The sequence below is a fragment of the Anopheles merus genome, chromosome 3L, assembly GCF_017562075.2.
Source record: "Anopheles merus strain MAF chromosome 3L, AmerM5.1, whole genome shotgun sequence".
In the NCBI taxonomy this organism is placed as follows: Eukaryota; Metazoa; Arthropoda; class Insecta; order Diptera; family Culicidae; genus Anopheles; species Anopheles merus.
Window position 1 is genome coordinate 39,862,636 of NC_054085.1, and position 22,232 is coordinate 39,884,867.

General features: G+C 36.2%; 2 protein-coding genes, 1 long non-coding RNA gene and 1 other non-coding gene across 14 annotated transcripts in view; 2 read left to right on the forward strand and 2 right to left on the reverse strand.

The window, feature by feature from the left end:
- Positions 1–3,203, forward strand: part of LOC121599936 — a 34,628-nt gene extending 31,425 nt beyond the window's left edge. The window contains exons 12-15 of the mRNA XM_041928089.1: positions 249–339; positions 407–980; positions 1,039–1,828; positions 2,207–3,203. Of these exons, the coding sequence (XP_041784023.1) occupies positions 249–339; positions 407–980; positions 1,039–1,706 (1,333 nt within the window). The 3' untranslated portion in view covers positions 1,707–1,828; positions 2,207–3,203. The remainder of the gene's footprint in view (positions 1–248; positions 340–406; positions 981–1,038; positions 1,829–2,206) is intronic.
- Positions 3,204–5,736: 2,533 nt separating this feature from the next.
- Positions 5,737–11,378, reverse strand: LOC121599872. Of its 2 annotated transcripts, none has more exons than XR_006005755.1 (3): positions 10,982–11,378; positions 10,797–10,914; positions 5,737–5,774 (listed from the first exon to the last, which is right to left on the reverse strand). It is a non-coding gene; the product is annotated as an uncharacterized LOC121599872 (long non-coding RNA). The 2 variants fall into 2 exon arrangements; XR_006005754.1 differs by lacking the exon at positions 5,737–5,774 and adding an exon at positions 10,171–10,772 and having other exon boundaries at positions 10,852–10,914.
- A 2,866-nt stretch (positions 11,379–14,244) lies between these two features.
- LOC121600705 lies at positions 14,245–14,379 on the reverse strand. The gene has a single exon (XR_006005872.1). It is a non-coding gene; the product is annotated as a U4 spliceosomal RNA (small nuclear RNA).
- Positions 14,380–17,624: 3,245 nt separating this feature from the next.
- The window catches only part of LOC121598255 (insulin-like receptor), a 45,044-nt gene continuing 40,436 nt past the window's right edge, over positions 17,625–22,232 (forward strand). For 3 of the 10 annotated variants that reach the window (XM_041924823.1, XM_041924824.1, XM_041924832.1), the window contains exon 1: positions 17,625–17,775. The gene's annotated coding sequence lies outside the window, so the exon portion shown is untranslated. Of the gene's footprint in view, positions 17,776–17,898; positions 18,241–18,429; positions 18,556–22,232 lie in introns of those variants that run through there. The other 7 variants (XM_041924830.1, XM_041924831.1, XM_041924833.1 and 4 more) reach the window with 4 other exon arrangements.

A 22,232-nucleotide genomic window follows, 5' to 3' on the forward strand; every position in this document is an offset into this window, starting at 1 on the left:
GTATTCCTATTTCGCACCTGTGTTGAGAAATATTCCAGCATGATTGAAACATATTTCATCAATATATTAAAGTAATGTGCCTGAAAGGTGTAACAGTTTAACATTCTGAACTAAAAAAATCTCAATCGGTAAAGTAAATCCACATTTATTGCCAAAATACACGGTAGTGCTTTTTCAATTTCGCGTAGTGTAGAAGTAAATAAAAAAAAATTAAAACGAATTACTATATCCCATCTGTTTGATTTTAGTTCTAGCAATCTGACAACCCTGCAGTTGAAGTTGTCACAGCTGACAGTTTGCGCAGAATCACCAAAGGTCACGGATCACCATACTTTAACGGTAAGCATTGAATAATTTTTAAAGATTTAAAAATAGCTTCATTTAAAGAGTTTTTTTTACATTTTAGCAACAATTGCATTCGGTTGTTTGCAGTCCTTCTGATGAACCCAGCACCACTATTAATATGTCGAATGATTCCAGACCTTTGATAAGAAAAGTGTCGCGTTTCCAGGTTCACACCGTACAAGAATCTCCCTTTTCGGTTGAATTGCCATCGAATGCGCAACATGATCTTGTCAGTACTGCGATGTCTGTTGACGTCCCTACGAGTACGGCATTCTCATCTCCAACGGATGAAAAATCTTCGCAATACCAACAACAAACGGCAACGGTTGTTTGTGAAGTTTCTACTACAAATGATCTAGAAGCGATGTTGAATCAAGTGCTTCCAAAAACTCCAAACATGGAAACAACTGCACCGAATTTCATCAATACGAATTCCTCTCAGGGTATCATTCAACAAGCAACAACACCAACAACTTCTTTGCAGCTGCTGCATAGTGCATCTCCTTCAACGGATTCAGATACACAAGAGCAGATGATAGAAAATCAACACGCTACCCACGGAATAAGTATACAACATCCATCACACACACAAATGCAAATACAAGGAGAGGTTGCGATAGGAACAAATTCACATAGTAAGAAAATGTTTATTTACTGGTTTATTTATGTTATTAAAATAGTATTATCTTGCAGCTGACATACAATCTTCATTAATGGACGGCACTAGTTATACTATCGTGTCTCAACAGCCTCTACAATCTCAAACTCTTACAAGTTCACAATCACAGCAACCACAACCTTCACCAGAGCCAACATTTAACAATGCCGATATCGATAATAATTTGATTGCCATTCAAAATCATTTATACGGATTGTCATTAATGCCAAACTCAAGGCAACAACTACAACTATTATTGCAAAAGCAGCACATCGAACATGAGGAGTTGAAGCTACGCCACTTTTTAGAATTAGAAAAGTTTCTAAAACAGCAAAACGAGGAAATGAAACCGACGCAGGTCAATGTGTCTTCTGGTCCTCCTGCGACATGTAATTCGCCACCAACAACGAATCCTTCGCCGCACGTTGATCTTCAATCTGAAAATCAGCAAATGATCTCAAATCAACCAGCGCAATCGATTTTCGTAGTACCTATTTCAGCACCCGTTACGATGACGCAAATAACATCGCCTTCCGCAACTCCTGGTAATCTTGTTGCATTTGATGTAAACTCCGTGGGAACACTAGCCATGTCAACAGGATCATCTGGAACTGGAAGCAGTACCGACGCAGACCTGCAAGAAACAATTCTAACATCAAATGCGTCCAATACTATGGATACGATCACTATTTTACAACATTAGTAACAACTGCACCATCTCCAGCATCAGACAGAACCTGAATTGCAATAGCAACAACTGCAACTGTGAACCGTTTCAACAACATAAGTAATGCAGGCATTTCGCCTTCGTAAATAAATCCCAATGTAAGTATATCATTTTACACCGGCCTTGCATTTTTGGAGTTCGTTCAAACTCGACATAAACGTAATTAACATGGAAACAAATAATCGAAACATATTTTAAATCCTTTTCGAAACATGTGTGTTGTATCACCAATGTTGGGCTATATTGAGTGCATCAGTAAAAGCTTATGTAAAGGAAGTTATTTTAATAAATTAGTAATTTGTTTTTACTGTTATTGTTGCTAACTCTAGAACTTTTTTACATTGATGCATTAATTTCGTTCCACATCCTTCCATCAAATGTTACCATATTGAAACATGAAAATTTTTAAAGCTTCCATTAAAAAGTGATGTTCTTTATAATATTTATTTTATTTAATCTCTTTTCTTAAAATCCAGGTTGTCTTAAAATGTGTATCAAATGTCTCAAAACAAAACAAAAACTCAGTAATTGCTAAAATCGAGAGAAAGGTATAAATATAAAAACATAAATAATAACATATATATGCATTAGTTTGCTTATATAATTCAAATATGTTGTTTAAATAAAAACCTACAACTTAAGCCATTCTTACAACTCAAGGTTATTTAGTTAACGGTACGGTAGATTTTTGTTTTATTTGTTTTTGCTTTAATTTGGGAAGAAAATACGTTAATAACTACGAAATGTAAATTTAACAATATTTACGTGGTAGAGTGGAAGTGTTAATATCGAAATATATTGCTATGTGAAATATTGTAAAAGAAGTGGAATATAAATTCCTGCAGATTGTATATAACTAACTTAAAAAGTGAGTTAAGCTGTATCATAAAGAAATAAACTGTAGAATGATTGTATAATTGTTCTTAATGACGGCAGTTGATACCGTCCCACGATCAAGAGAGGTATACATTGAACAAATTTGACTTCTTAGATAGTTGTATCCATCAATGCATGAAAAAGTAGATGGATTTAATGCCAATAAGCGATAACATTGAAAATGATAATTTTCGTGGGCTTGAGTTATTAACAAAAAATGGCGTAAGCCCTTCGTGTAAAAAAGTACTTTGCCGGGCCACTATGTTGGGTGGTTTATAATATAATCGGTTAAATATAACATATTGCAAATATTACTTTCAGTGTGGCATGAGTAAACAAAGCATAAAATAAACACTTAAAGGTTCAGCATCCGAATATATGAAAAATCATGAGGCACATGGCCTAAGGTCGAGTTTATGAATCTGCAATTAGGAATTTCTGTTAAAAGAATTGAGCACTAAAAAACGTGTATCATACTTGTAAATAAAACAGACAAATGAGGCCAATCGGCATAAAGACTCTATAAAAATAAACAAACAAAAAATACGTGTAAATAAATAGTTGATGGCATAATAATTTGAGCCTTTACTAACCGCAGTTGATAGGCTTGCATTAAATATTATTATATTATGTTCTTTTCATTAATGTTTCATTATGAGTATAATTATGAGAACTTAAAAAAAAACCTGACAATTTGCTGTCTGAACGTGTTCCTAAGCTTGATAGCATTTCTGATTGTAACCTAAGTTCTGAACGTAAGCTTGGGTTAGCATCTACCAAAACTTTAGAGATTCAAAGAAATCAAAGAGTATAGATTTATATAAAAGTATAGACATAATATTGAATTCTGATAAAGAATTATAAATAATGTCTAGTATCCTAAATTATTGAGTTGTAAAAAATGCACTACAATTTTAATAACAATATTTGTCGGTACAGATAAATATTGTTATTAAAATTGTAGTGCATTTTTTACAACTCAATAATTTAGGATACTAGACATTATTTATAATTCTTTATCAGCCAGAACGGCCTATGTGAAGCGACTATTGGCATCTGATTACTATTTAAAACTACTTGAAAGTTAGAATCGAGTTTAAAGCTGTGAAAATTAATAAATCGCCTTTATAGATGTACAGATTGAATTCACTTATTATTATTATTGTTATGTTTGAACTTTTACTGTTTTATTTCACTTATACAACATACAAAATAAATAATAAAACACAATACAGTCTGTTCCCGAGTTACGCGGTTTCAGCGTTCCCGACGAATCCGCGTAACTCGAATATCCGCGTAAGTCGAATTTCACGTTTTTTGGCTGATATACTATTGATTACCCGTAGTTTTTTATTTAATTTAGTATTTTTATAAACTTTATCATTTATTTGGTATGATTCGTGCAGAAAATTCTAATATTTCTGGCTTTTAAGCGGTTTCAATTTATTGGAAAAAATGCAATTTTTACCGAACTTGAAGCAAATTGTACTGATTTGACAATCCCTCATCTTTATGACCACCTACCCGGGTAGGTAATACATTTTATAAGGGAATTTGTATTTTTATTGGTCAAAAAAATCTTATTTAACTTATTCTATGCAGCAATACTTGTTTTCATGTTATAAATTTATGAAGTATGGCTTTTAGTCACATAAATTGAATGCATAGCAATTAGTTCAACTGACACTAATACACCGCCATGTCTTCCCGACTGTCGGGGCAATCATTTATTCTATGTGACTTTAGAAGAATATTAAGAGCTAGAAAACTTTTGGGATAGATTCTATAAATATAAATACATGCATTGCTATACATATCATTACAAAATAAGCCACTAATTCAAACCAAAATCCTTTATTGTATGTATTATATACCCGGGTAGGTGGTTATAGAAGTAAGGGGTAAAAGTTGATTTTATTTTTTTAAAGAACATTTAAAAAAATTGAAAAATTCTAAATTTTTTACCACTTTTTTAAAACATGTTTCTCTAGGCATTCTATTTTTTTTGGATCGATTCGATAATCCAGTAAAAAGTTATAATAAAAAGAATAAGCAAAACATACCCGGGTAGGTGGTTATAGAAATGAAGGTTAAAATAACAAGTGCGGTGGCTGCGCACCAGCCGCACCGAGCGCCCCTGCCGAAAGCTCCTGCACAATCGGCTCGCTAGTACACTCTAATCTTGCGCTCGGCACACACTAACCCTTGTGCTGCTTAGTGTGTGTGACAGTGTGCGACAGGGAATACCGGCGTGGTGACACCCTTCCGGCCGATGCTGCCAAGATGTGGAGACCCCGATGTTGCCGCGCTGAGCAGCGGTTGCTGCTGCTCTCGGCCCTCACCGTGATGGCGATAACGCAGCGGTGATGATGATGCTGCTGTGTCGCTGCCTGGGACGGCGGCGATGGTATGACGATGATGATGATGCTGCGATGATGCTTGCCGATAGTGATGATGCCGTGATGATGCTTGCACCAGGGCAGCAGCGATGTATTCGATGTCGATGACGGACGGCAGAGATAAAAAAAAATATATATATATATATATATATATATATATATATATATATATATATATATATATATATATATATATATATATATATATATATATATATATATATATAAGCTGATTTACCCGGTTTCACACGGGTTTAAATTAATGTCTCGTTTTAATAAAAAAAAAAGAATTTGCAATCCAAGCAACAAAAACAACGATTACAATGATTACTATGATTTTATCTCAAAGCTTCGATTCATCTTATCGTAATAACAGCATGTAATGATCTGCTATGACAATCATCCGCTTGGGTACCACTGAATTTTTGGTTTACCACGGAGTTTATTGGACCCATATACCATACAGGCGGTCCCCGAGATACATGGTACCTCTTATACGCGAATTCGAAGATACGCGGTTTTCTAAATTTGGGGCCCTTTCCGTTTGAAGTTCGTAGGCAGAAATTTCAGCCTGTCAGCTGTTTGCATTGTATAGCAGATTTCGAGCAGCTATCTAAGTGTGTATAATAAACAGGTAGGCTTATCCCAAGGTGTATGAATTTAGGAGGCTGATTTTTATCGTTTCTGCTTCTGAATGAAGATTTCAAGAGTGTTTTGAGTATTCGTCAAGCCTCCAGAAAGCTCGTTGGAGCAAAAGTTTTCACTCGTTCTGTCAAAAAAAGATGTTCAAAATTGGTTATAAAAAAATGCTCTGAGACCACCGGGACTACATACACTTTGATTCTAGATACTACCACCTGATACCTTTAATGCACCTTGGGGTAAATGTAAGGCTGCGCTCTGGCACCAATCGAACACGACATCCGACTCGAACAAACCCATATAATCATATGGAGGTGCACTGTCAGACACAAACAAACAAACAAGACAAACATGTCAAATCCCATACATTTTTCATGTTCGATGTCGTGTTCGATTGGTGCCAGAGCGCCGGGTAAACAACACCGTGTTTTCGAGCAGGTACTCGAATCTAATTCTAGCTTTGAGGCCAGAATAATCTAGACTGAAAATTGCAGGCTAGTTTTTTGTGTGGTTTTGTATGGAGTGTTAACATGATTTCAGCCTCCAACTGTCAAATTCCATACAAAAAACTGACTAGAATCGTAAAGGGCCCCTTTGACAGCTCTTTGAGCAAATTGTACTGATTTGACACATCAATTGTCAAATGCCGAATAATTTCTGTAAAATTCAGCCAGACTCCCCAAGTGCCACAAATCCACTAAACGACCACTAAACGGCTTCTAAACGACTCAAGTTCTCTACCTAAACGGAATATAGAAAGACTTCGTTTAGCAGACGCCAAACGACTCATGCATTCTAAAAATAGCAAAAAAGCTGGTGGCGCTATCTGTTGGTGGGATACCCCAACCAGTTGAGCTTCATCGCTTGGAGGAGAGCTTTCTCATTTCCTCTGTACTGTTGTATGGTTTCGCATTGAAGTTATGCATCGCTAGAACTAGAACGGCGATACGATTGTTTAAATACTAAACTCCAATGGAAACCACCAGTACTGAAGCAAGTGAGATTTGAGTGATGGTCGTTGGTGTTGATACCCATGTATCTGACCACACGACCATTCATATAGATTTTTGCTCGGAAAGTTAGAAGGCTATATAATAGGTAGAATAGCGAAACACATTGCAAGAAAAGGATAGCAATATAATGATGAGTTGTAATACGCCATCTATTGATCAAACCAATGAAGCTGTGGAGCTTTCATTTTTTTTATATGGATATTCAATTTTTCAGTCGTTTAAGCTTAATCTGTGGCGCTTGGGTCATATCAAATAATTAATTGAGTGGCTAAAATTATTCCATGCTTGCAAAATTACGCAAAAATTAGCAATATTTAGCCTGGAAATCACGAGATTCGACTTACGCGGAAATTCGAGATACGTGGTATTTTGCGGCCGTTTTCAGTCTCCATTAACCGTGTATCTCGAGGACCGCCTGTATATCATATACAGGCACTCCATCATATTAATGCGGACTGGAGAGCAATTGCGTATCTCTAATCTTAGCGTAAGTCGAATTTCAATGTTTTCGGTCAAATTATAGCTAAATTTCGTATCATTCTGTTTGAAGGGGTAGGTTTTACCCAAGCGCCGCAGATTAAGCTTAAACGACTGGAAAATTGAATATCCATAGAAAAAAAATGAAAGCTCCACAGCTTCATTGGTTTGATCAATAGATGGCGTATTACAACTCATCATCATATTGCTATCCTTTTCTTGCAATGTGTTTCGACAAGTTGCATTTTATTATGACCTATATAGCCTTCTAACTTTCTGAGCAAAAATCTATATAAATGGTCGTGTGGTTAGATACGTGGGTATCAACACCAATGACCATTGCTCAAATCTCACTTGCTTCAGTGCTGGTGGTTTCCGTTGGAGTTTAGTATTTAAACAATCGTATCGCCGTTCTAGTTCTAGCGATGCATAACTTCAATGCGAAACCATACAACAGTACAGAGGAAATGAGAAAGCTCTCCTCCAAGCGATGAAGCTCAACTGGTTGGGGTATCCCACCAACAGATAGCGCCACCAGCTTTTTTGCTATTTTTAGAATGCATGAGTCGTTGGCGTCTGCTAAACGAAGTCTTTCTATATTCCGTTTAGGTAGAGAACTTGAGTCGTTTAGAAGCCGTTTAGTGGTCGTTTAGTGGATTTGTGGCACTTGGGTAGCCATTAAATTAGTTATTTGATCTTATTTCAACTAAAAAATTAAAATTGTGTACCATTAAAAATTGTTTTTCAAATTTGACAAAAAGAGAATTTATTTTGAGTTTGACATTTGATGTGTCAAATTAGTATAAGAATTGTCAAATTAAGAAAATTGCGTATATCGTGTATGGCGTATATCGAGGAATACCTGTACCTTATGAAATGGTTTTTAAAATTCGACCAAAGGGAAGTTATTATCCATTTGACAATCGATCTGTCAAATTTGTACAATTTGCTAAACAAAACTGTCAAATTTAGAACATAATGTATACCAAAATCGAGTATATCGAATATGGCGTATATCGGGGAATAATATATACCAGCGCTAAAAAGCTATCGCAATTGCGAGGCCTCGTGCGAGCTCGCAAACTGATCGCAATTGCTTGAGGGGTTTTAACACCAGTGTAAACTACACTTAACACCGAGTGTTAAAGCGCTGAATACAACAACAATACTGCTCTTGGTATGGGATTAGAAAATTGCTAATAAATTAAGTTTAGTGTATCTTCTGAAAATGATGTGAGTCTTAAAACCTATTCTCATACCACCATAAGGTTTGTGAAAGTTTCGTTGAAAATGATCCAGCCGTTTTGGAGGTTGCTCAAACACCGTGACACGAGATTTATATACATAGAACAAGAAGAAGAAGAAGAAGAAGATAGAAGAAGAAGATATATATATATATATATATATATATATATATATATATATATATATATATATATATGAATATACATAATATATATATATATATATATATATATATATATATATATATATATTATATATATATATATATATATATATTATATATATATATATATATTATATATATATATATATATATATGTATTTGACTGAATTCGTCTAACGCGTTCGAACTGGTCCATCAGTGTTCGATCTGTGACCTATTGGTGTGTAAATCGTACCTACACAACTCAATTCTGCTGTTGGTGTGGAAATCGTATCTACACGACTGAATTCGTCGAACGCATTCGATCTGATCCGTTAGTGTTCGTTATGTGTTCTGTTGATATGTAAATCGTACTACCCAACTCAATTCATCGAACGCGTTCGATCTGATTCCTTAGTGTTCGTTATGTGTTCTGTTGATATGTAAATCGTACTACCCAACTCAATTCTTCGAACGCGTTCGAATTGGTTCAGCAGTGTTCGATCTGTGTTCTGTTGGTGTGTAAATCGTACCTGCACAACTGAATTCATCGAACGCGTTCGAACTGGCTCATTTGTGTTCGATCTGTGTTCTGTTGGTGTGGAAATTATACCTATACAACTCAATAGATCGAGCCCGTTCAAACGGATTAGTCATTGTTCGCGAATGAACTGAACTGAATTGATTGCGCTCATCATGTTGATCCTAATTTAAGTAGATTTTTATAGAATTCTTGAGTGTGTATAAGGCATAGGGTACAATATATGCTGGAGACATTTTTGCACGTACAGCAATTATCCGCAGTACGCGATACTCGATATACGCGAATTCGCAGTACGCGATTCCTCTAAATTTGACAGCTCCATGTGTTTTTGCAAATATTTTAATTTTTTGAAATATGTTAAGCTCTTTTTGAATTTCTTTAATGTTCTTAATGCATTTTTCATTAAATTTGTGCAAAAGATACCTATTGTATAACCAAAAACTTTAATGCAAAACTCTGTGGCGATATTTTTCAACCCTCGAACCGTAGTGTAAACTATTTTTCCATAGGAATCCGCTATACGCGAAAACTCGAGATACGCTATTGCGCTCGGTCCCGTACGATAGCGTATATCGGATAATGACTGTATTAGTTTTTTGCATGCTAGTTTTTGGTCGGTTTTGCGATTGCTTGTGTTGACCAGACAACAGATGGGCCGAGTGTTTAATGTTTTTAAATTATTGGTTTCAACCGCAGAAGGAGTACTTCTTTGGCTACAGTATGCGTCTATGATGGGTAAATGAAAAAGATAACGAGCGTTCTTTGTGAATAAAAACCCCATGATAAAAAAGAACGAAAGAATCGTCGTTCACTTTCGGTTCTTTTTGGTGAGCGAACTAGTTCGTTCGCGTTCGGTGAAAAGAATCATTTTGCCTATGTCTAGTTTGAATCCCCATTGACATAAGGTCCCCATTACGTCAAGTGACAAATTTTTCAAAATGCTCTAGATTTCACTACCCGAACTCTTTAATCCACCTTGGTCTTTTGAAAGTGTAAAATTGTAAGTGTTGAAATTTGCCAAAAAGCACGCCAGAATGTCCATAGACTTTTGGAAAATCGATTTGTGAAGCGATCGAGCAAGTATTAGCCGTTTGGACAAAAACGTCGATTCCAGGCTATGGCGCAGATCCAGTGACGTACTTAAGGAACCATACATTCAAAAGACGGTAAAGCATGAAGGGGGAAACATTACGCTTTGGGGATTGTTTGCGTGGTCTAGAGTTGGAAGATTGGTGCATATGAAGAGAATAATGACCGCAGATGTGTGTATTGATTTGTTGAATGAACAAATTGTTGGTGGTTTCACTATTAAAATCTGGCCTAGAAACAAATTACGGTTTTAACAAGACAACGACCCCAGACATACGGCCAAAAAATAACTGAAATTTTCAAATCAAACCGAATTAAGATGCTCGAATGGCCATTCCAATCTCCCGTCTTTAATCCGATAGAAAACTTGTGATGTTATTTGCACGATAAAATGAACAAAACATCGGTCTCGAACAAAGACGACTAGTTTGATGCTTTGGAAACAGCGTGTGAGAAAATGGATTCAAAATATCTACGGATTCTCGTTGAAAGTATGCCTCGTTGATTTGAAGCGGTGCTGAAGGCATAGGGTGGTCATACCACCGACAAACCGACGTGACACTTGCGCAAAGTGAGTTGATATATCAGGTGGGCTTATCCAGTGCAATTTGACGTCTAAAAACGAAAATAGGAAAAAACCTGATTTTGCAGTTAGATCCATAACAAACTGGCTGCTTTGATGATTGTTCCATACAGTTTTTCTACGTCTATCCCAAGTTTTCACAATTTTACACGATGTTTGAGAACAATCGGAGGTCTGTTGAATGAAACAAAATGATGTATTCAAGGGCACTCTGATAAGTTCCTTACTTTAAGTATGATACCGTATTTGATTCGATTACACTGCTCCTTGCTTGCTGACTGAACGGATTCAATAATTGTTTCCTATACATAAGATTTTGATAGGGAAATGTGTTGTTGTAATCCAGTAATCTTCAGATCAACATTTTACACCATGAACTAGCCGTCACGTAATTTTTTTTTAACTTTCTTCGTGCTACGCCTGAATTAAATCACATACCATTTCTCCGAGATACTTTTTAAACTTCAAGGCATACTAGTTTTTCTCATGGAACAAACTGTCTAATTGGGTGTCGATGTATTGATGAGGAAGTACACCATAAGCCCACGTGATATATACACTCACATAGCACTTGCGTTACAAAACTGTCCCACAACAAGGTGTATGGATTTTAGGAGGTGAAGTGCTTCAGAGCAAGTTGACATTTCACGACTTGACATAACAATACTGGGAGCTATATTCAATGATGGCGCCCGGTAAACGCGCTAATAATCAAGGTGGAATATAGAGGAGGTGTCTTCTTAGCGTTTGGCATGTTTCCATTTTGAAATTCAATTTGACAACAGCCGTCGATATTTGTTTACAGGCAGCAGCCGCAATATCACGTTGAAAATGTCGATTTGTAAAGTGTGGATTAAAGCAGCAAAATACAAGTTTTTTGTCCTATACAAATATTTATTAAACGAAAACAATTCATTTATCATACCCGTATACCAGCAACATTCGTCGTATTTGACAAATGCCGTCGATTCTGGTTTTGTGCTTTTTTCTAAAGCCTTTATGGCCAAATGTTCTGTATGACGACACCTCCTTTCTACCCACTTAGCTAATAATTCACCTTTTAAATAAACACACCTTGATAATGAGCTCTTTTCGCGGCTGCTTAAATGAAAACAACTTTACCAATTAAAAATGGCGGAAGAAGTGTAGGCAAGATTTTATGAAAATCTTCTTCTTCTTCTTTGGCACAACAACCGCTGTCGGTCAAGGCCTGCCTGTGCCCACTAGTGAAAGTGAGCTTGGCTTTCAGTGACTTATTGTTACCATAACAGGATAGTCAGTCCTACGTATGGGGGCACGGTCTATTCGGGACTTGAACCCATGACGGGCATGTTGTTAAGTCGTACGAGTTGACGACTGTACCACCAGACTGGCCCCAAATAATTTTTTTATGAAAATAATTGGACAAAATACCCAGAAAAATCATTAGATGGGTTTCCAAATCAATACAAATGATGTGAAAATTGGAGAAAATATTCTTCATTGGAAGTTGGGGTGAAAAACAAAAAGGAGTTTAGCAGTTTCTCCTCTGTGTCACTGTAGTAAGCAAATCATTATAAAGATGACGCTAATATTTAATGTATTTTCATTTGAAATAAGGAGACAACTTTTGAAACTCATTTTTTTCGAAGTGTCACGTCGGTTTATCGGTGGTCATACCAAATATTAAGAGTTCCTAATTATTGCCATACGTAGGACTGACTATCGTGCTATGGAGGGTAATTCAAAAGTCACTGAAAGCCAATGAAGTTTGAAAATAGCACTAGACACTAGGTAGCTGCACCAAAATAATGTTTACGAACTTCATTATCGCTTTAAATGTTCGCCACGATTTATGCGCACGGTTAAGGCGCCTTAGTTATTGAGTCAGAATAAAAAATATGTCGGATCCACGATCGGAACAGGTTCACGTTTCGTTCCATATTCGGAACAGATCGAAGTACTGTTTCAGGATCTGAACAACATCAAGGGCTATTTCTGGATTGATAATGGTTGATGATGATGATAATGATAATGATACTATCAGTTCCAGGACTTGTATGAGTTCAGTAACGGTTCCACAACAATTTGAAGCATTATTTACCTAAAACAAAAATGTAGGATTAGTTCCTATTAAGTTTTACCAATGCAGGCCCACATGTGTCGCAAGTGACGCCTGATATAGATTTTTTTCCTGGAATTGAACAACAAATGTGAAAATTTAACAGCGACGCGCAATCCGCGACGAAGCACGGAGCAAAAGCGCAATAAAAAAGAAACGAGTGAGTCGCGAGCAAATCACTGAATATGTTAACGATTTTAGAGCCATATTGGCCAATGTTAGCAAGATATTAGGTCATTTTGTAAAGAAATAGAGACTGTTCGACTTCCATACGTTTACCTACATTTATGCATGGTTTTCCGAAGTTTAAATGATGATTTTGATATGATAATGATTTTTGGTAGAGTAAGAAAAGAGTCCTCAACGATGTGAAAAATGAAATAGGTTTGTTGGCTTTATGTAAGAATAGCACAACTGTGGAAGTGCGATGAAGGTAGTGTACATCTTCCAATTGAAAACAATTATCTCACGTCTATTAGGTTGATAAACACAGTTTGATCGCACCGTTTATAAGAGATCGGAATGTTGCTGTTAGGAACAATGTAGACAAGGAGGTAATTTAATATTAATTGAATTAGGTTACAATGCATTTTGGGTATCATCTTATGTGAGATGGTACTGTAGGAGCGTTTGAAAGATGATGTATACCGTTCTAAGAGTGATCTAACACTAACTAAATTTATTCGATATTGAGTGTAACCATGGTTGCTGTAACCCAGAGGCTTTCAACATGTTTGAAGCTTTTATTCCCATGTAGGGTCTATGTAGGATTTTATTCTCCACTCACAAATTCATAAGTGGGGGGTAAAGCTTGATACGGTATTTAGCGAAATTTTGTTACAAAATTTACCTCCAAAAAAGTCAAATTTTCCCCCTTGGGGAGAATTCCCCACCGGTTAAAAAACGCTGCTGTAACCAATGGCCTTTTGATTACAACTAAGCTATTGCTATAAGCCAGGGGGCCCTCGAGAGCATATAATGTGGCCCGTGATAACTTTGTAAAGACCAAAACACACCTTTTGTTAGTTTGATTATTTTAATCATAATTACAATGTTTACTTTTTATGTTTAAAATATAGCTTCAATAATAGAAAGCTGTACAATTTTGTTACATTTAGTTGATATTTTCTCATTAAAAGGAAATTTAAACGTTCGAATATCAGCCAAAGGTGACGCCAAAATGAAAAGTTTGGAGACCTCTGCTATAAGCAATACACCACGTTTTGTGAGATGGCAGGGCTGCTAAAGTTTAGCATCCGCAGAAAAAATGAAATATTTAAATATCCCTACTCAGGATGTACAAGTGGGGAATACATTCCTTTCACAATAATCCAGACAGACACTCGTGTTGATTCAGGTGACAAATGTTAACAGCTGGTTATAACCACTTTTGACTATAACCAGCGTTATAACGCTTCTTTGCCATAGCGAACAATATTGCGCGTCCTCCAGGCGAGGGATTGGTTTTAGTTTTCAACAACCAATAATCACACCTCGGATGAAACTCATTAGTTACGATATTGTCACTGCGCCAAGGTCGAACTATTTAGACTTTCTACACCGCATGACTGCACTAGCGACACATAATTCGTATTCGTAAACATTAATCAAGCTCGAAACGTTCTTTGACTTTTTCTTTCTTTTATTGAAAGTATGTGATTGCTCACTCATTTGTTTGGTTTAGCTGTTTTGTTTGTTTGATACAAAAATATAACGGCAAAAAGAACCTATAATCCAGGTTGAATGCAGGTCTTAAAATTGCATGCAAAAGTACTTTTTACCCACATTTGGTTTGCAATTTTTACAAACCACAACACGCTACAAATATTTAGGAAATAATAATTCTAAGGCCCCCTGTTCTTCAAAAAACTTTAACAAAATGTACATGTTGAGGGTATCTATAAGACTTGCTAAGTTGATGATGTATCTTTACTGTGAAGCGAAATTCGGCCTGACTGAGTTAAACCGATTTTCACTCAAACCATGGAATAATTGTTCACAATTATTTTCAATTGGAAAAATAAATGGTTCGTTAATTGAATCAAAGTATGATTTCGTCACCAACGGCTACCTGAAGATATGACTTGATGATTTGATTGGCTTTGACCTCAAATCATTTAATGACAATGACCGACAGTTGATAGTTTCAGCCTTATCAAAAGTTTACTAGTTTTAATAATTGAACAAATTGTATTAATTTTTGCTGTGTTTTTATAAAAATATACTCGTACTGAATCATTTATTATTATTATTTTTTTTTAATCGCCTATACAGTAGAGCGCCGTTTATCCGGGCTCATCGGGACTCGAGTCCCGATCGACCTCGCCCGGATATGCGAATTACACGGATAATGAATCAAATGATATATGTACAGTCTGCTCCCGAGTTACGCGGTTTTTGCATTCCGGAGGAATCCGCGTAAGGCCCGTGTCTGTGCTCCATCGGATGCGATTTTATCGGAAGGCCTGTCAAAATTTTATATGGGATTTGACAGATAACGTCGGACGTGCGATTTCGTCGTACGACGGAATCAAAAAATTTTGATTTCGTCGGACGCCGCATCCGATTTTATCTGTCAAACTAAATGTGTGGTGTTTTGTAGGAACAATCTCAACTTAATTTTTCATAATCGTTATATTATTAAAATCATCCAAATAATCGCAATATTATACGAAAAAGCGTTTGACAGCACGTGCGATAAAATCGCATGCGATGGAGCACAGACACGGGCCTAACTTGAATATCAGCGTAAAGGCCGGGGGACATTGTCCGTACTCGCAAGTGTTATTTCACTCTAGCAAATCTGGCGGCGGCTGGTGGAAGCTTTTTTTTGGTCGTCGGGGGAATGGTTGTGTCGGATCTCAAAATTAGTTAGTTTTTTCACCGTTTTTTGGTGCGAAAACGGCTGAAATACTTGCACAACACATTTATCCATCAATTACATAGCTTTTTCAGTACAGTTAATGTAAAAAACATGGAAAAATTACGTTTTTTCTGGAGTGGCTCCAAATTGTTTGGCAAAATGCTTTGGTCGGCCGCCGCCAGAGGCGCTAGTGAAAATCGAAATTACACTTGCGAGTACGGACAGTGTCCTCCGGCCTTAAGTCGAATTTCGCGGTTTTGGCCAAAATACAATTGATAACTCGGTAATTTTCATTTAATTTTGTACTTTTATATACTTTATCACTTATTTGATTTGATTCGTGCTGTGCATTCTTATATATTTCGTCAGTAAGTAGATTAAATTCATTAACAACTTTCTCAACCGTTATAATCATTTTTTTAATAATCTCCTCAGAACACAATGTCACCTTTGTATTCAACTGTCTTTTCTCAACAGCACGGATAAACGGACAGCCGGATAGAAGGTACCCGTATAAATTAAACCGTATAATCTTTGAATGTTACACCACCGACAAACCGACGTGACACTGGTGTTACAAAAGTGTCCCACACGAAAGTACTGTCATTTACCAGTGAGGCGAACACTTCTGTCAAAGTAAGCTCTGTTCACTGCTGCTTCGATGTAAACGACTTTTCTAAATACAAATTACGAAGGAAGTGTGAGGCAAGATTTTGTAAGAATTATTGGAAGAAAACCCCAGGAAAATCATTTTATAAGTTCTAAATCAATGCAAAAGATGTGAGAAGTACATAAAACAATACACATTGGAATTTGCGAAGAAAAACAAGAAGGAGTTTAGCATTGTCTCCTCTGTGTCAGTGTACTAAGCGAATCATTATAGAGATGGCGGTAGTGTTTAACGTATGTTCATTTGAAATAAGAAGACAACTTTTGAAGCTAATTTTGTTCGAAGTGTCACGTCGGTTTGTCGGTGGTTACACTGCTTCTAGACGACCAACTTTTGTACCGCGACAAATTTTCTGGGAGCTCTTTGTTCTAAAAAAACTTCTTAGTTTTAAAAAAAAATCAGAGGCAACCGAGATTGTCGCGGGTTTGTGATTTTTTCACAGAAAGGCAATGCTCACGCTTCGCGACATTACGATTGAAGTAAGCCATACATTCGTGCTAAAACAAGGACGGTTTGACAGATAGAAAGTGTCGCCAAAAATTGTCGCGGAAGATTTTTTGTGTCGTCTAGCAGCAGTGTAAAACGTGATAGGATAGGTGCACCAATTATGGACAAGTTTGTAAAGCATTTGGACTAAAACAAAAATTGTGACACAACTACCGAATAAAAATTCATAAACTAAGGTGAAGTAGATATACGCACTTCTTAGCTACCTTATTGCTTTTACATTTTGTAAATCAGATACTTTTTACAAAAGTTTTAGCCGTTTTCCAAAACCTCTTTCATGTACCTATTGTTGTTCTATGTGTTCCAAATGTTGTGATAGTTGTGAACCAATTGTTGTGCTAGTCCAAAAATTTACTAGGATTGTTTGATCTAACCAAAATGATTTTTAACATCAGTGGAAATAAATTACACGAATACACTGATATTAAACTGCAAATAACCACATTATTCCCTTTGTTTTGATTTTTTTTGTCGATAGCACAACAATTGGTACACCTACCCTATTCGACTTACGCGAATGTCTCCGGAACACATATTCGTGTAATTGGAGGAAAGACTGTAGATCAAATAAATTCGCTGATAATTAGTATGAAATATCTTATGCTCTTTCGAAAATTAAACGCTATGAACAACTCCGAGTTTTGTCCATAGTTCGAACTATAGACATTAAATAAGTGGGTATAATGAACTAAGGGACTGCACATTGGTCAAAATATCGACAGATACAATTTCATACAGTCAACACTCAACGGAGAGTCAATTGTTCGACGAACGAAAGCTAAGACAGTATCGTGGCTTGTCATAGCATCGGCTCGGTGGAGTACATTTATCACATTAGCTCTAGTTGAATTGAAAAATCTAGGTGTAAACATTTTCCCTGAAATCTTGCGCGCTGTAAGTTACAAAACGATTTGTTTAATGAGTCGGGGAATCTAATCAGAAAACGAGCGGCAATGGTGATAAAAGAAGTGTCTGAGTTTATTACGTTGCAATACGACTATATTCATGTATTGTAAGGGTGTTGTTTCAGAATTATATCATTCATTTTAGCACTCAAATGATATGAGAGATCTAGCTCGTAAGCTAAAGTGGATTTGTGCTGGTTATAATTCTCACAAAAGTTGTGCACTATGTGTTACGGGCGTGTCAGAAGAAAGTGCGTTCTTTACCAGGTTTACCATACCACTGGCGGCATCATCTCGTCAAAGCATCGTCTATTCCACGTCGCCGTCAGTTTGTCGCCATCACTAGTTGGTATTGGCGAATATGAGAAACCGTGTTCTCACACAACAGTGGTATCTGTAATAGATATAATAATGTAGTGGTTATGTTTACAAAAGCAAACATAGCAAATGGAATGTAAGTGGAAATAGAGGAATAATAAAAGAATGCCTCGCGTGTATATATATATATATATATATATATATATATATATATATATATATATATATATATATATATTATATATATATATATATATGTGTGTGTGTGTGTGTGTGTGTGTGTGTGTGTGTGTGTGAGGGTTAGTGTGAGTGTTGTTTGTGGAATAGCGTATACGGAAAAAGGCTTAAGTATGGTGCTGGGTGCACGATGAATCGACAGAAAAACGTATGCACTCGGGCTATACAATTCGTGGTAGGCGAGCAACGTGTCTGAATTGATGCCTGTGTATTGGTAAATGTTTGTAATAGTCGAATATTTTAATATGAGGATAGCAGCAAATTGTGCAGTGAACTAAAAAAGTTTGAAGAAGCTCTTAAAACAGAACATTCCAAATGACGGAAGCAACATCCAATATCATTTGTTCAGCATTATTGTATGCAAACATGTGTAATTCTTCTTTTACCGACGACGCAAATTCAGTGGAACGAAACGTATTGTATACAATAGTATGTGTGAGAGAATGTGTCGTGCTAATGAAGCAATTCCCCTTATTACCAGAAAAAGATGGATTCCGTCTTGTCCTCTTTCGTAGTGCGTGCCGTGTTCCTTTGTGTTAGTGAATGCTTATCGGAATGGGTACGCATTATTTCCGTTATAATTTTGCTTCCGTCACTGCTTTGGAATTCAATATCTGCTATTACGCATGGATATCATTAGTTGAATTTTGAATTGTTTATTGTCACCAGTCCATGTATTAGATATATGTCATGAATAAGATGGAATTGATGGCACACCAGATTCAGTTCATAACGCATAGCACATGTTGCTTGGCAGAAATGTTAAGAAGATTGTGTTTCTGTTTTCTAGATTGAGCAATGTCTTTTTCTATGCGCGCGCGCGCGTGTGTGTGTTTGAGTGAGTGAGTGAGCGAGTGAGTGTGACGCGTTACGATGAGTATTTTTATCAATGGGTTCCTGGCTCCAACACTAATGCCACCCGCGCATGTGTGTTTGTGAAATTGGTGGTTGGAAAGTGATATGGTGTTGGTGTAATGTTTTCAGTTCTCTCCTTTTCTTTTACTCTTTCTTTTTATTGAGCGGGATCATGAATGGTTGGGCAAAAAATCTAGAATACTACGATGTGGTTAGGCGTAAAATTTTCATAGTATGTTTTGAACATATGACGCCAATACTTGATTTAGTTGCTACAAAAGGTTTGTACAGGTATTTCCTGATATACGCTATTATTGTGGACCGGAGGCACTAGCGTATCTAGAATGTTTGCGCATATGAAATTTCGAGGTTTTCAGTGAAATTATTGCTTATTTTACTTTACTTTCGCATTAAGTCTTAGGTTTTAGCCACTACATTAATTATATGGTTGGATTACAACTGAAGATTACATTTTTTTACCTCTTAAAATGGGTTTTAAAATTCAACCAAACTTGAATTTATTTTGCATTTGATAGTTGATGAGTCAAATCAGTAAAATTTACCAAAAAACTGTCAAAGGGGCCCTTCACGATTCTAGTCATTTTTTTGTATGGAGTTTGACAGTTGGAGGCTGAAATCATGTAAACACTTCATACAAAACCACACAAAAAACTAGCCTGCAATTTTCAGTCTAGATTATTATAGCCACAAAGCTAGATTTAGATTTGAGTACCTGCTCGAAAACACGGTGTTGTTTACATTTACCCCAAGGTGCATCAAAGAGATGACGTGGTGGAATCTAGAATCAAAGTGTATGTAGTCCAAGTGGTCTCATAACATGTTTTTTTAAAACCAAATTTGAATATCACTTTTTAACAGAATGGGTGAAAACTTTTGTTTAAACAAGCTTTCTTGAGACTTGACGAATACTCAAAACACTCTTAAAATCTTTATTCATAAGCAGAAGCGATAAAAATCAGCCTTCTAAATTCATACACCTTGGGATAAGCCAACCTGTATATTATACACACTTAGATAGCTGCCCGAAAACTGCTATACAATGCATGCAGCTGACAAGATGAAATTTCAGCCTCGATAATACAACAATTACTTACAACGGAAAGGGCCCCAAATTTAGAATATCCCTGATAACTAAATCGCGTATATCGAGTATGATGTATATCGGGGAATATTTGTAAATGTTAACTTTAAATTTATGGTACTACATCGTTGGTGATGCGCACAGCTTTAATAATTATTCAATTATATTAAAGTACCCCATTAACCACCTTTACATGAGAAAACGGTTTGTGCTTGGTGTGTATAACACACTGAAACAGGAGTTTGATGGTTTTCAAGAATGCTCCCACCGAAAGAGTGTGTTTGTGCGTTTACTTGATTGGTGTATTGGGGTTGACATCAAAGGTACATTGTAAGTGGTGATACAAACGTTTGAGCGCTCAAAACAAAACATATTATCATGCAACCATAAAGTACCAATTAAATTAAACGTAAAGTAGCAAAAATAGTCCAAGTTGCAAAAAAAAACTTTTTAAGTAATTTAATAATTTTATATCAGTAAGGTATGGTATGTTGTTGTTAGTTACAATTGATTTCCAAGTTATATTCGACTTGGCATAAGTTTTTATTCGTATTTGATTTACAGTTTTTCTCTAGCCAGCTCAACACTGTAAGCTTGAGTGTTACATAGTGTGTTGTTAGTTACAATTGATTTCCGAGTTATATTCGACTTGGCATAAGTTTTTATTCGTATTTGATTTACAGTTTTTCTCTAGCCAGCTCAACACTGTAAGCTTAATTTCCAATCCGTAAAATCCCTATTCAAAATTGTCAAATCAATGTCCATCGTTATTATTGAAATGTATTTTACGGGATTGAATTGTTCATTTTCGATGTTGAGCTGGCTAGAGAAATCCTCTATATGATTGTGCTTCCGTGGGGTTTCAGCCGAATTTTTTTTCTGCTCATGTTTTTAAATGGCTTATTGATTAGTTGCATATAGTCTGGGTATGCGAAGCACTTTCAATTCGAATTCATGTTGCTGATAGATGATTGATAATGGACGACATACGGTTGTTAATGTACGTACAGTGGCCTACTATATTGATGATACACTGAAACTTTCGCAGTTCTTTGTAAATAGTGTGACCAGTTCTCGAGCCAGACTGAAAGTATTAATGTCATTTGATACATAGTATATATTATGAATTGTTCCAAATTGTTTATAAAATATCATGATTCGACGTCAATGAATTAAAGGTATTCGTATGAATATGTGGTCAAATGTAAATGTTTGATGGTATAAGTTACCGTTCAAATAGACGTAGAACGATAACGTCGCGCGCGACAAAAAAGTAGCTCTATTTTGCAAACAGAGCTAATTGTCTAGATATTTCGGCTTCATTCGAAACAGTCAGATTATCCAGTTTGTTTACACATCCGATCCGCACTGGATGAAATGAGCTACTTTTATCTACGTGGAGTGAAATGTTACATAGCAATTCATCGAAAATTAGCAATATTGAGCTACTTTTTTGTCGTGCGAGACGTTGTCGCTCTATGTTTAATTGAACGATTAATTTTCATGAGCATCGAGGATCACTGATCCTCTAAACGGGTCTGTAAATTTTACAAAGTGAAATAACTTTGTTTATACTTTGTGCATAAACAACAAAACATTATTTGACGGTGCGGTATAAGAGGACGCAAGGGTCTGCCATAATTGACGAAGTTGCGCCAGACTCGCGTCGTGGGGAGGCCCGCTTAGGTTACCGTGAAATGATCGGATCGGATGAAGCAGCACTGCCACGCACCTTGATTATTGTTTGTTTTGCTTTTAGAGACTTTGAGCATTTGAGCTGCATTCGTCTCTTTCTGTTGATTTGATCCAGTTCATGTGTGTTTTGAATTTGCGTATATAGCCCCAGATGCATGTACATTTTTCAGTACTTTATCTTATTGCGATTTTTCTGATGCTAAAAAAAAAAGAAAAAAAAAACCTAAAAATACTTTACG